This window comes from Lupinus angustifolius, chromosome LG19 (genome assembly GCF_001865875.1).
Source record: "Lupinus angustifolius cultivar Tanjil chromosome LG19, LupAngTanjil_v1.0, whole genome shotgun sequence".
In the NCBI taxonomy this organism is placed as follows: Eukaryota; Viridiplantae; Streptophyta; class Magnoliopsida; order Fabales; family Fabaceae; genus Lupinus; species Lupinus angustifolius.
The window spans coordinates 13388370-13401054 of record NC_032027.1 but is presented as its reverse complement, the minus strand read 5'-3'; the positions used below and the strand labels follow the sequence as shown (position 1 = coordinate 13401054).

Below are 12685 nucleotides of genomic sequence, written 5' to 3'. Positions count from 1 at the left end.
ATTGGGAGGAATGTACATTAACAATCCATGTAAATTTAAAGTAAATATGAGGCATGCACTATGTAATAAGATTTAGAAAAGCTACAAAATTCAGAATAAAAAATAAGTGGCAAAACAAATATATACAAAGGAAAGAGTAATAAGATTTATTATAAAACATTTTCCACTAACTCAAAATTTTCTACCTGCCTATTGAAATCCCTTGATTTTGTCACCCACTAATATTGCATAAATTATCTACATCTACTGAATATACTTTTACTTCTTTGCTATGAGATAATAATCATTGGAAAAAAGTGTTACAACATCTTTTGTAAAGATGCAATTTATCCTACATAACGAAGCAAAAATATAAAATGAAGTAACCCATATAATATAAGATGAATATGAAGCAGTTTGGTGAAGAAAAGAAAAAAAAGTAAAAGAACATGGAAGTACTACATTCCATTGGAACTTTTCACAAACAGTAACCACTGGCCAAAGTACAACCGATAACCACACCAAAATGTGAAAAGAAAATATGCATACCTATTGTTGTTTCTACATGCAATGGGTGAAGTATTTCGTCGAACATCTTTTGTGCATAATGTTTTATAAACTACATCAAAATAAAATAGAAATTAAAGATAAGAAAGAGGAAACTAAGAGAATATGATGTATAATACCAAAGAATAATATATTACTTCTCTTAACGTATTCACCCTAAACGTACAATTATAACAAATGTTTCTCAAAATTAACCAGAGTTTAAACTGTAAATAATAAATTGAAATTGTTTTTAAAACTTATTGAGTAGATGATAACATAAGAGAAAACGATAATATTGCAATTGTAGAATGAGGTATGAGGCACAACAATATGAGATAACCTGATAATGCAAATGTGGTCTATGTTGTTATCTCACCATTTCCAGCGTTGAGTGCGATCAAAAACTCACTTCCCAACTCACCGCCCTCTACGCTGATCACAACCGCTGCATCAAAGACAGCATAGCACTTATGGTGAAGGATCCACCATGCTCCGTTCATGACAACAATCACTTCATTAACATGATGGAGAAGTACTTTTCCAGCCCTCATGGATTCAAAGTCCTCCAAGAGAGAACCCATTTGCATTATTAGGTTATTGGGTCTCTTTCTTTTTTTATAAACTTTTATTTTTTTACCACAACCTGAGAGAAGAGAGAGTTGATTGTGGAGAATAGAAGAAGAAAAAAGGATGAGAATGTGAGAACGTGAGAGAATGAGCAGTTTAAGAGTTTTGGATAGAGGAAGTTACAACAAAGAGTGAGGACTAAATTGGAATTAAAAAATTATACCATGTCATGGTAGTTAAAATGAATTTTGGCTTTATATAATGATATAAATAATTTTATGTTATTAGATAATTTACATGTATCAATTTTTGTTTTGCAGTTTAAAATTGAGATAGAATATGGAAGTTACTTAATAATAGAGCAAAGGCTAAAATTGGAATATCAAAATTAATCCATCCATGGCGGTTAACCATTGTTTTGCCTTTATATAATGGTATAAATATATATTTCAAATAAATAATGGTTCATACCTAGAAACTTAAAGTTAATATCAATATATTTTATTTTATCTCCAACATTTAAATCAGTCGTTGTTAACAATATAAGACTAGAACTACTAAATGTTTTAAATGAAACAATAGTACATGTGTTGTCATTTTGTTATCATTATTTTAAGACTTATTATATATGACTAAAGATACAATAGACAATCGAAATCACATAAAAAATTCATATTTTATATGTAAACTGATAATATTGTGAATAATGTATTTTTATATTAAAATATTATTACTAAGAAAAGAAATAATGATCATTTTGTCAATTAAGTTTTGAGAAATGATCATTGTTGTGTTGTCGCGACCCAATTTTTTGTAGAAACCGACTGTGCAACTTAGGAAGAGGTGAACTCGGGAGTCGATTACAGACTAGATAATATATTAGCATTGTGTCTACACATATTAAAGCAATACCATCACTAACAATATGAGTTTTTATACTCTTAAAAAATTTAGTTAACTACTGAGACAAATTATTTTATTTTTTATTTATATGTTTGACAAGGGTTTATCTTACTTCTACATATCCTAAGCTGGACAAAATTGAATGTTCACAAGTACCTAACAACGTAGTATGTGTCAAAATTTATCTCATGGACGTTCCCTAAATGATGAGTGACACATGATATAATAGAAACAAAAATATAATAAATTGTAAAATGCTCATTTCAATACATTACAAATTAAAATACATCAATAAATCTAAGAAGACATTGCTTAAATATACATAAGAAAATATTGATTTCGTAATCAAATTATATATGCAAATTTTAAAATGATAAATTTATACTAACTAATGTATAATTAATTAATTAAAAGTAAACTATACTTACACTCCTTAGATTTTAACTTAATTACAATGGTCATTTCTTTGTTTCAAAAATTACATTGATCATCCCCATCAGCAGGGGCAGATGATTTAAGGGGCAGGTGGGGGCAGCTGCCCCCCCTGAGTTTTTTAAAATATTTTTTTTACCTTCTTATCTTATGAAATATATTTGTTGTCCCACAAAGTGTGTTACTTTAAGTGTCACTTGTTGTGGTTGACGAGAAAAATAATTAATTATTAAACTTTAAAATTATAAAAGATGATACATAGAGTGACACCCTTTTTGGAATAAGAAATATATTCTCTTTAACTATACCTAAATGATGTCTTTATACAAAAACTATTTGAAATTTAAATATTTCTCTAATTTGTAGCTTGATAAATAAATATTGTATAACTTGTATGATTATTCTAAAAATTATACGTGATGAATCAAACTCTTAACATACAGATGATGATATTGCTTATAGTAATATACTTGATTTGAGTGCGTAATGATTTACACTTGATAAAAAGATTATGTATGTATTCATAATATATATTCTAAGGATGCTTATATGTCATTTAAAGTTGATAGTATATGTATTTTTTTGTCCAAATATTTTATTTTATGAATTTTAATGAGCAACAAAAGATTAGTTTAAAATGTCAATTTGAACATTTTTTCTTGGAGTCATTAGTCGTCATTCATGTTTGAAAATTTCTAAATCATTGTTAGTCATATAATGTTTTATTAAGTTATCTGTTTTATCTTGACTATTGAGATTCAGCTACTATATAAATATATTTTTCAACAATGAAGCCCTACAAACAAAATTATATAAACAAAATTACATAGTAAGATAACAAATGAATTTCTTGAATACAACATACAATTTATATGAAAATGAAATATTTGAATTTTTTACTCTAGTTCAGTTATGTGCGTTTTTTAAAAAATTTCATTACTAAATTAGTTTTAGTTGTAAATAGTAACTAAATATTATTGCCCCTCCTAAAGTTTAGATCAAGATCCGCCACTGCCCATCAGGGTAATATATATATATATATATATATATATATATATAGTTTGTATAGATACAATAAATGAAAAATAATTTATGTAATATCACTAAAACTTGGGGATGTAAGTGTAATATACTCTATGGTCTACTGTTAATAACATAAATTCATTTTTCTAACATTATTTGATAGTAGTAAAGTGATGTAGATTTTTTTGCAATTTTTTATTTTGGAATTAGGGAAATTATTTATTTCCGAATTGAAAATGTCAATGCTTTTCATTTTTTCAAAATTAATTATTCATCATTTTCCTTTTTTTAATTATAAAAAAATGTTCTTAATTTGTATGATTTCTTTTAACTGTTTCCTTTTAGTTGTACTTAATTCATATGATTTTACCACAACTTGCTCATAAGAATTAAATTGATGGTCAAAACTCTCATTTTTAATAATATATTATATATAATAATAAATAATTGTTATCATATGTACGAGTTTTGGTTTTTACTTTTTCTTTTTCATTTCTAATTTATTTAATTTTAATATACCTTATGGATCTAATCAATCAACTTAACCAACGTTGGAACCCATTTGTGTACTGAGGCAAGTGTGGTTTTGCTTTACCACTTCCCTGAAACTACTGGTTTGCCCTTTCTCCCTACATCAGCCATTAGCCTGCTTAAATTTACTTTTCATAGATGGAAAATAGTTTTTTTTTGTATAAAGGAACTTCATTTTTTTGGTGTACATCCAACAAATATTGTTCTCAAGAACTTTGCCTTATTATTAATATTAAAAAATAGGATTTCAAACTAATACAATGACAAGATTGATTTACTTTTCAATTGTTAAAATAAAAGTGTATATATTTACATTTCTCATATCTAACTAGGTGGTGGGAGCCACCTACTAGATGAGAACCTTCTACACCATGCCACTGATGAAAAGTATACATAACAACAAAATGAAAGTCCGAATACCCTCACCAACATCCATTAAGCACTAGTAAAGTGACACTCACTCCCCATTACAAAAGGCGAAATCTAGTAGTGAATAGTAAAACACATAATCAATTAGCCCTTTAGTTAAGTGCGGTGGAGTTTCCAACCGTCTCACAAAAAACATCCCTATTATGGTTGTTTGTTCATCTTTTTTCATTAACTTTTGCACGAATTTATTCTAGAATTATTAATTAAAGGTGCCCAAATCACATGTTTCGTAAACGTTTTCGTACAAGGAAAAGGTGTTAAAGTTGATTATTGTGTACTATATATCATTGCACTCGTAAAAATATCTCATTTTTTATCACATACGAAAGAAAAAGGAGTGTATGAGAATCAAAATTAAAATGGATCACATGGATGGAGAATTCAATAACTTCATTATGGTATGGACTATAGCTGCATCAACAATGTGCTATTGCCACACAATTGGCAAATTCATCCCTCAAGGTAAAACTAGAATCCTTGCAGTCTTCCCAGCCATACTCATTCTCCTTCTTCTCCCTCTAAGGCTCACTTCAGTTCACCTTGGAGGCCCTACTTCTTTCATCCTTGGTTGGCTTTCCACTTTCAAACTCCTCCTCTTTGCCCTTGGCAAGGGTCCCCTATCCTCCAAACCTCCCCTCTCTTTGTCCTATTTTATCTTCGTTTCATTGCTCCCCATCAAATTATTTCAACAACACCAACCCAGCCCTTCAAACACACAAAATAATCGCGATTCACAAGGCATCAGTCTCAAACCTAATAGGGTTCGAGAAAAGGCAGATGAATGCAATCTTACTCATATACCCAGAGAAGATGTCTCTAGAAACACACAAAATAGTCAAATCACCAAAAATGGCCACAAATCATCACCAGTCAACTACTCATTTGCCATAATTGTTATTGTATTAACCCTTTTGATTCCTATCTATGCAAAGAATGAAATTTTGCATCCGAAGTTCAAATTATTCTTGTATAGTCTCCATATGTATATTGGTCTAGAATTTATTTTAGCATCAATTTCCCTATTGGTTCGAAAACTTCTGGGCATAAAGCTTGAACCACAGTTCAACAAACCCTATTTATGCACCTCATTGCAAGACTTTTGGGGAAAAAGATGGAACCTTATGGTGAACCAAATCCTTCACCCTACAATATACGAACCCGTGGTGAATGTATCAACACGTGTTATTGGGAGAAAGTGGGCTCCACTTCCTGCAATAATATCTACTTTTGCAGTATCAGGGTTGATGCATGAACTAGTTTTCTATTACGTGAAAAGGGAAAAACGCACGTTTGAAGCGTGGGAACCTTCTTGGGATTCTATGTGTTTTTTCCTCCTTCATGGGGTGTGTTTGGCTATTGAGGTTTCTGTTAAGAAGGTGCTAAAGGGGAAGTGGAAGTTGCCGAGGTTGGTGTCGTGGCCGCTCACGGTGGTGTTCGTGATCTACACGGCGTTGTTGTTGTTTCTGCCGGCGCTCGTGCGGTCTCACGTTTTTGAGAAAGAAATCAAAGAGCTGAATGCTATTGTTGAGTTTGGGATGGATCTTTATGGAAATTATTTTTTAAAGAAATAATTGTTTATCATTAATGATAAAAGAAATATACATAATAGTGAGTATAAAATATTTATCTTCTGTTTTTTTTAAGGTTTGTATGTTTTCAATTTTTCAAGTGAATAACTGATGAATGTCCTTGTGAGGTTTATAGTTTATCAATAGATTCTTTGGAGTACTAAAAGATCTTTTTACTTGGTGTAGATTAAGATCTATTAGTAGGTGGAGACTATGATATATAGACAATAAATATTTAATGATATTGATTTTAAATTATTTTTAATAGAATAATGTTTAAATTTATAAAAAAAAGAAGATTATTATTCCTCATTTTCTAATACTGGAGGAGAGGAATTGGTAAAGTCATAATTTATGTATTATTTCATCACTAAAAACTTATATTAAAATGTTTTATGGTTTTATTTATACAAACGAAACCTCTCTTTTAAGTTTTATCGTTGTGAAAAAAGTACATTGGTACCTTGTTTATCAATTCAAAATTTAATGTTATGGTCTCACGCCTCTGTCATGAGGGGTTGTTTAATCGAATCCATATAGATCAATTTATTGAATATGATTATTATGCACAATAATGTTAAGTTTCATTTAATTTATTGTGTGAGACTACTTTTGTTAATGGTTTTATTTTATTGTTTTTAAAAAGTGTAATGTCTATGTAGACTCATTGTGAAGTTTTATACATAGCATATTAATATTATCCTTCATTATTATTCATGTGTATTACTTATATATTTAAAACTCAATAATTATTAAATGTAAATTATGGATGATGTACTGACAATATAAAATATTTATGTGTATATTAGTATATCTAATATATGACTATCATTTTTTATTTGATCTCGGATTGTCTATTATATCTTTAGTCATCTTCAATAAGTCTTAAAATAATATTAACAAATAAAATATATTGAGATTGACTTTGAATTTTAGTTTTAAGTACTTATGAATCGCCATTTATTTTTGAAACAAATATGCTTACTAATGACAATAGTCATAAAGAAAAAATGATACAACTTTGTTTAATTTCATAATATTCCCACAAATTATGGTATACCTTTAAGTCAAATCCAAATTGTATAAGAGTGAATATATCTTTATTATTTTTTTCATGTTACAAATCGCATCAATACTTCTAAGAAAATATTGTTTAAATATGCAAAAGGTGAGAGTGTTTCAGTTTTATGTATATATGCAAATTTACAAATAATCAATTTATCTTAGTTAAAGTATAATTAAGCAATTAAGATTGAATTGCAGTAACATTCATTGAAGTTTAACTTAATTACATTTATCATCTTTTTATTGTTCAAAAGATTATACGCATCGGTAGTTAATACTGAATAAAATGTATGTATATAAATTAGAATAATTTAAATATGTATAAAACGAAAAAGAAGATTCATAATTGTACTAAAATCAGGGATAGTTTAACTCCTCTTATAAATTTGACCAAAAAGCCATCAACAATAAATACTTTAATTTATAATCTATTATGTTTGGTAGTACCTCTAATATCATTTTAGATAGTTTTATACAATTTAAAAATATGACTATACATAATTAAAAAATTAATTACTACTACAAATGTCACAAATAAGCTAAAAACATTATCAAGTGACATATATTTTTATACTTTAATTGCAACAAAAGTGAACAAATAAATTTAAAATCTAATTAAATAACTAAGATTTTGCTAGAACATAAGCTAACAAATAATAAAATTAAATACAAAAAAGTCAAAGTACTTGAATTTGTAATCTCAAAACATCATCATTTTGATTGTTTTTAAGCATTCGAGTCATTAATTTTATGTTTAAACTGATCAAATTATCTCAATTTTGATATAAAATTGGTTATAGATGAGAGGATCAAACTAGTCACAAATTCAGTTCATAGTTGACCAGGTCCTTTTTTGTTTATATTTTAGCAATATGTGTTGGTTAATTCTTACGGTTTCAATTAGGGATCAAATTATAGTAAGAGGAGTGTTGAAAGTACTTACTCGTTCTGATATCTACATTTACTTACAAGTGCTTGTATAAATAGTGAATATCTCGGAGTATTTAACTGATTTTCAAGCTTCATTATATATTTATATATTTTGTAATAATTAAAATATATAAATAATTATTATATGAATAATATATAAGACAAACATGGTACTATAATTCAATCAATAAAATTCATTATGAAATAATAGTAAAATATAATAAATTTAATTTCAAACAATAAAAGAATATAATATATAAAATACTTAATTGAAACTAAATTTAATAAATATATGAGTACTTGTGATGTGTATTATGATAACTATCTCCCATAAATTATTATTTTGAGTATCCATTATAAATGATCATAAAGTGTAAGTATTATTGTCATTCCTAATTTCAATAGAAGCATGCAGCAGCCACCATCACGTCCTCAAGGCAAGGCAAATGAGAATTGCAAACGAGCATCATTAGTGCGAGTGGAAGAAAGCCCAACATTTCTACCATGTGTCTGATGAATGTGAGCCCAAAGAGAAGGCCCAAAATCTCTTTCTTCATATGGTGGGTGTTTCTTTTTGTTTGGTACTATTTTTCTAACACTTTCTTGGTTTCTATACAAGATAATGTGGACTGGACCCTTGGATATGGCATTCCAACATTTCGTATGTTGCTTCTATATTGGTGTTTCTGGTAGGGACTCCGTATTATCGTCGGATTTGTTGTTCTAAATTATTCTCAAATTTTATCTCGTTCTAAAGAAAATATGTCATATCAATTAAAATGTTTAAAATTCATTATTTTTCTATTCTTACTTCATTATCATTAGTGCAAGACAAAATTTAAAATATTGTTTAGGACAACAAGTCTTTATTCACTAATTATACTCATGCAGATGTTTAGTGAGAAGAGGTACAAGTACTTGTGATGACCCAAAAGGGCTACCTGAGTTTAGCATGGAAGTGTGTGTAAGCAAGGGGAAAAAGAATGAATCACACCTCTTCATTACGGTTAATGGCTATTATACCATCCTCCTAACCTACTCATTAAGAATATACTAGGTCAACTTTAATACAATAAGATACCCTACATAATCGAAAATCAACTAAAGTCATCTACAATATCCTTTTCATAACTTGAGTTTTATCTCAACCATAATATCCTCTAGCATAATAGTTAAGATCGCGATTTAACTCGTAGGATCGGTAGATCTTATGAGTTTTCAAGAGCTAGTGAGTCAAGTGCCCACTCTAAATGTGATCTCACCACCACCAGTGAGATCACTGAGGAAGATCGCAGGATCGTAAAATCGCCGACTCGGTTTATGTTTTTATGGCAAAAACCCTAAATTACAAAATCTTCATCTTTTAAACTCGTATAGAATGGGAAACTCATGGCCCAAAATCATTTGACCCGCCCAAAATTCTTCTAAAGTGATTTTCTCTCTTTTATGTTGTAATGTGTAATGAGAGAAAATGGTATTCACTTCGTTGTCTTTGTTATATTCTCTCTCTCTTCTTTTTTATGTAGTTTTTTTGTGTTATGCTTTTGTTAAATTTTGCTTTATACATGTGACATGTCACTATCATCACTCAGATTGGCTTTTGTTCCACTTTCCATATACATACTATTACAATATATGTGTAGGTTACATAAAGCATGAGGTTTCCACCTAAAACATTTTTAGCTACATGATATTTCCAATACATATTATATGTATATATTTAATATAATATGTATGTAATATAATATTAGGTTTTGATACTTGTTGTGTTTTTTGCTATTAAACACTTTAGTTGATTATGTTGATATGCTAGTTTTACAATTATGTGGGACTTTATACTTTTGTATGCATATATTTTGATGTTGGAAGTGTAAGTTTATCAAGTGCTACTTGTGAATTTTGTTATTTATAGCAATGCAAAAAGTTGAAGATTTTATTATCCTGTGTATATGTATGTCTAAAAATATTAATATTTGGTAGGATCTTACGATCTATATTACGATCACACATTTTACATTTTCATATATCTCTTCCAATATTACATAAGATCTCGATCTTGTCAACTATGTCCTCTAGAGTCGTTTCCTTGTTAAAAATGATGACAAGTCAATATTCTATCCTTCCATATATAGACAAAACAATTATTAAATTTCTGCCTTCTACTGTGGATGATATTAATACGAGGATGAGGGATTTATGTGAATTGGATGTCATGTATGCAAATATGAAATCACTTCAGTCCTTCTTTGATAAATGTAGTTTTAATTTTATCCTTGAGAAGAGCATCAATGCTTATATACTTGCAAAAATGGGCAAAGCATGCTTTTGAAGGCTTAGCTTTGTTTGCTTTGCATTCAAATTTCAAGGTTTATGCATTTTAGTATTAATTTGTTTCTAGCTTAATGCTTTATATTTTCCCTTCAAAAAAATGTATAGTAGGATTACATCACTTGCATCACTATTTACGTTAATTCCATGTTACACTAACCGTTTTTTGTACATCAGAATGAAAAGGACAAACATAAACAACTAACTACTCATATAAATGTGGTAACCTTCCTAGTCCTTGGCTAATAGCATGGGGATACCATCATGTGGCTCTTAAACTTTCTAATAATGATCACCATAAGCTACAATATTAACCATCCAATATGCACACAAAAGTTGTCTATTACATATATAAGAAAAAATAATCCTACAATTGTCAACTTCTCCTTCACTTTTCTCCCTCCAAAATATGTCCATATTTTTATTATTATAGACTTTCACGCATTGTATCATGTGACTTTTTGTTTAATTCATGTAACCTTTCCTTTTCAATGCAGCTCACCATGTTGTAACTTTTGCTACTCGCCACTTGTCGGGTCATGGGGGAGGATTGGGATGACCTGTTCCCAAACGGTATCTCATTCCATTTACCAAGTCAATCAGAATGCTATTTTTTATCACTTTTTGTTTTAAAAAATATTCTTTTACTCACGTGTTAACATGTGATTAGTTTGGGACAGGAAATGTAACACAATTGAGGACAGATGATCCCCATCCCATGAGAAAATCGGGAGCACATCTGTTGTACTACAAAGTGTGTCACTCCATGTGTCACTGCTTGTGATTGGTTGAAAAAATATATTAAAATTAAAATTTTAATAGTTAATTATTTTTTTACCAATCACAAGCAGTGACACACTGTTTTGGGACAGCAGATGTTCAACCAAGGGAATCCCACCCAAAAACCTCTATCATGTGCAATGCACCTCGTCTCTCTCTCATGTGTCATGACCTTGTTAATTTTCTTCTTCAAATACATGTGACTTAAGTCAATTTTTCAGCTCAAACATATTAAAACTTTTATTTTCTAGAGTTTCTCATTTAAAAAAATATTTACTAAAAAAACTTTCTAACATTTCAACTTACTCAACCTTCTAAAAGAGTTTCCTTTCAGATTTTATTTTATAAAAAAAAATCTAACTCAATCCTTTCTTTTTTATAAAAATCTATTTAGTGTTTATTATTACTATTTTTCTATTCTATCTATTTTCTATATATAAGAAATTAATGCAAATTATTTATAATATGTATTTATTAGTTTTCTAGGCAATAACATATTTATAATACATATTTAATAGTAAATTCGTATTTATTAGTTTATTCCAATGTTGTGAAACTCGAGTCGGACGTCATACCAGAAGAGGTCTCGTATTAGGTTTAACCGGTTTAACCATTTGGTCTGACCGTGTGATTTTATATATAATTAATATTTTTTATCTATAGATATATAATTATATATAAATGTAAAATTCTATATAATTAATAATCATGTATAATTACATTGAAGTAACGTCTTTTTATTTTTTTGGACTGAATGAAATAAAATATTATAATAGTGTTCCATTTTTTTAATTTTTAAGTGAACCATTCGGTTTACTTCCCGGGTTAATCCGGTTTAACATGGTTTAACACAGTCGAACTGCAATTTCTCCAGTTTAAAGTGGTTTAACGGTTACTCGGTTAAGATGGTAAACCATGGTCATTTTCAAGGTCGGTCAACGGTCAAACCTGTCAGACCGTCCAGTACGGTCCGGTTCTGACAACACTGGTTTATTCTTTCAAATTTCAATATATTTATTTATTATTAGTATTTACATTAAATGTATTTATTTCTGAACAAAATCATTATTTATTAGTTTACTTTCTCAACATAAAATTAATCATTTTTTATTCTATTTATTTATTTTTATTCCCTCAAAAGTCAAAGCTATCTTTCATTAAATCTTTTCATCTCACAAGTAGTATTTGCATTCTGTATTCCTTCGTTTAAAGTTCAAACTCTGTCCTATAATTTTAGATTTTTTTCATTATTTATATTGTATTGTTCAAAAGTATGATTTTTTTACATTATGGGTGTTCAAGAAGATCTATAATACTTGGGTATTTTAAACTTTTAACTCTCCAATTATTTTGTATCTTCAATGTTTGTTGTGCTACTATTACATGGATTTTGATTCAATTGGAAGTTTCACAATATCATTGTTATTTATTTTACTTATGTATTTGAACAGATTTGAATCATGCAAATGCACAACTAATATGTATATTCTTAACTATGTGAATACACAAGGTAAAATGTGTACTCTTACCCATATTAATGCACACATAACATATGTGTTTTAACCATACAATAAAAAATATTATTTCATTCATATGCATGA

General features: G+C 28.6%; 1 protein-coding gene across 1 annotated transcript; it reads left to right on the top strand.

The window, feature by feature from the left end:
- On the top strand, nt 4720-6001 carry LOC109333827 (acyl-CoA--sterol O-acyltransferase 1-like). Its single transcript, XM_019569403.1, has one exon. It carries the CDS (start codon nt 4755-4757, stop codon nt 5982-5984), a length of 1230 nt encoding a protein of 409 aa, XP_019424948.1. The 5' UTR covers nt 4720-4754; the 3' UTR covers nt 5985-6001.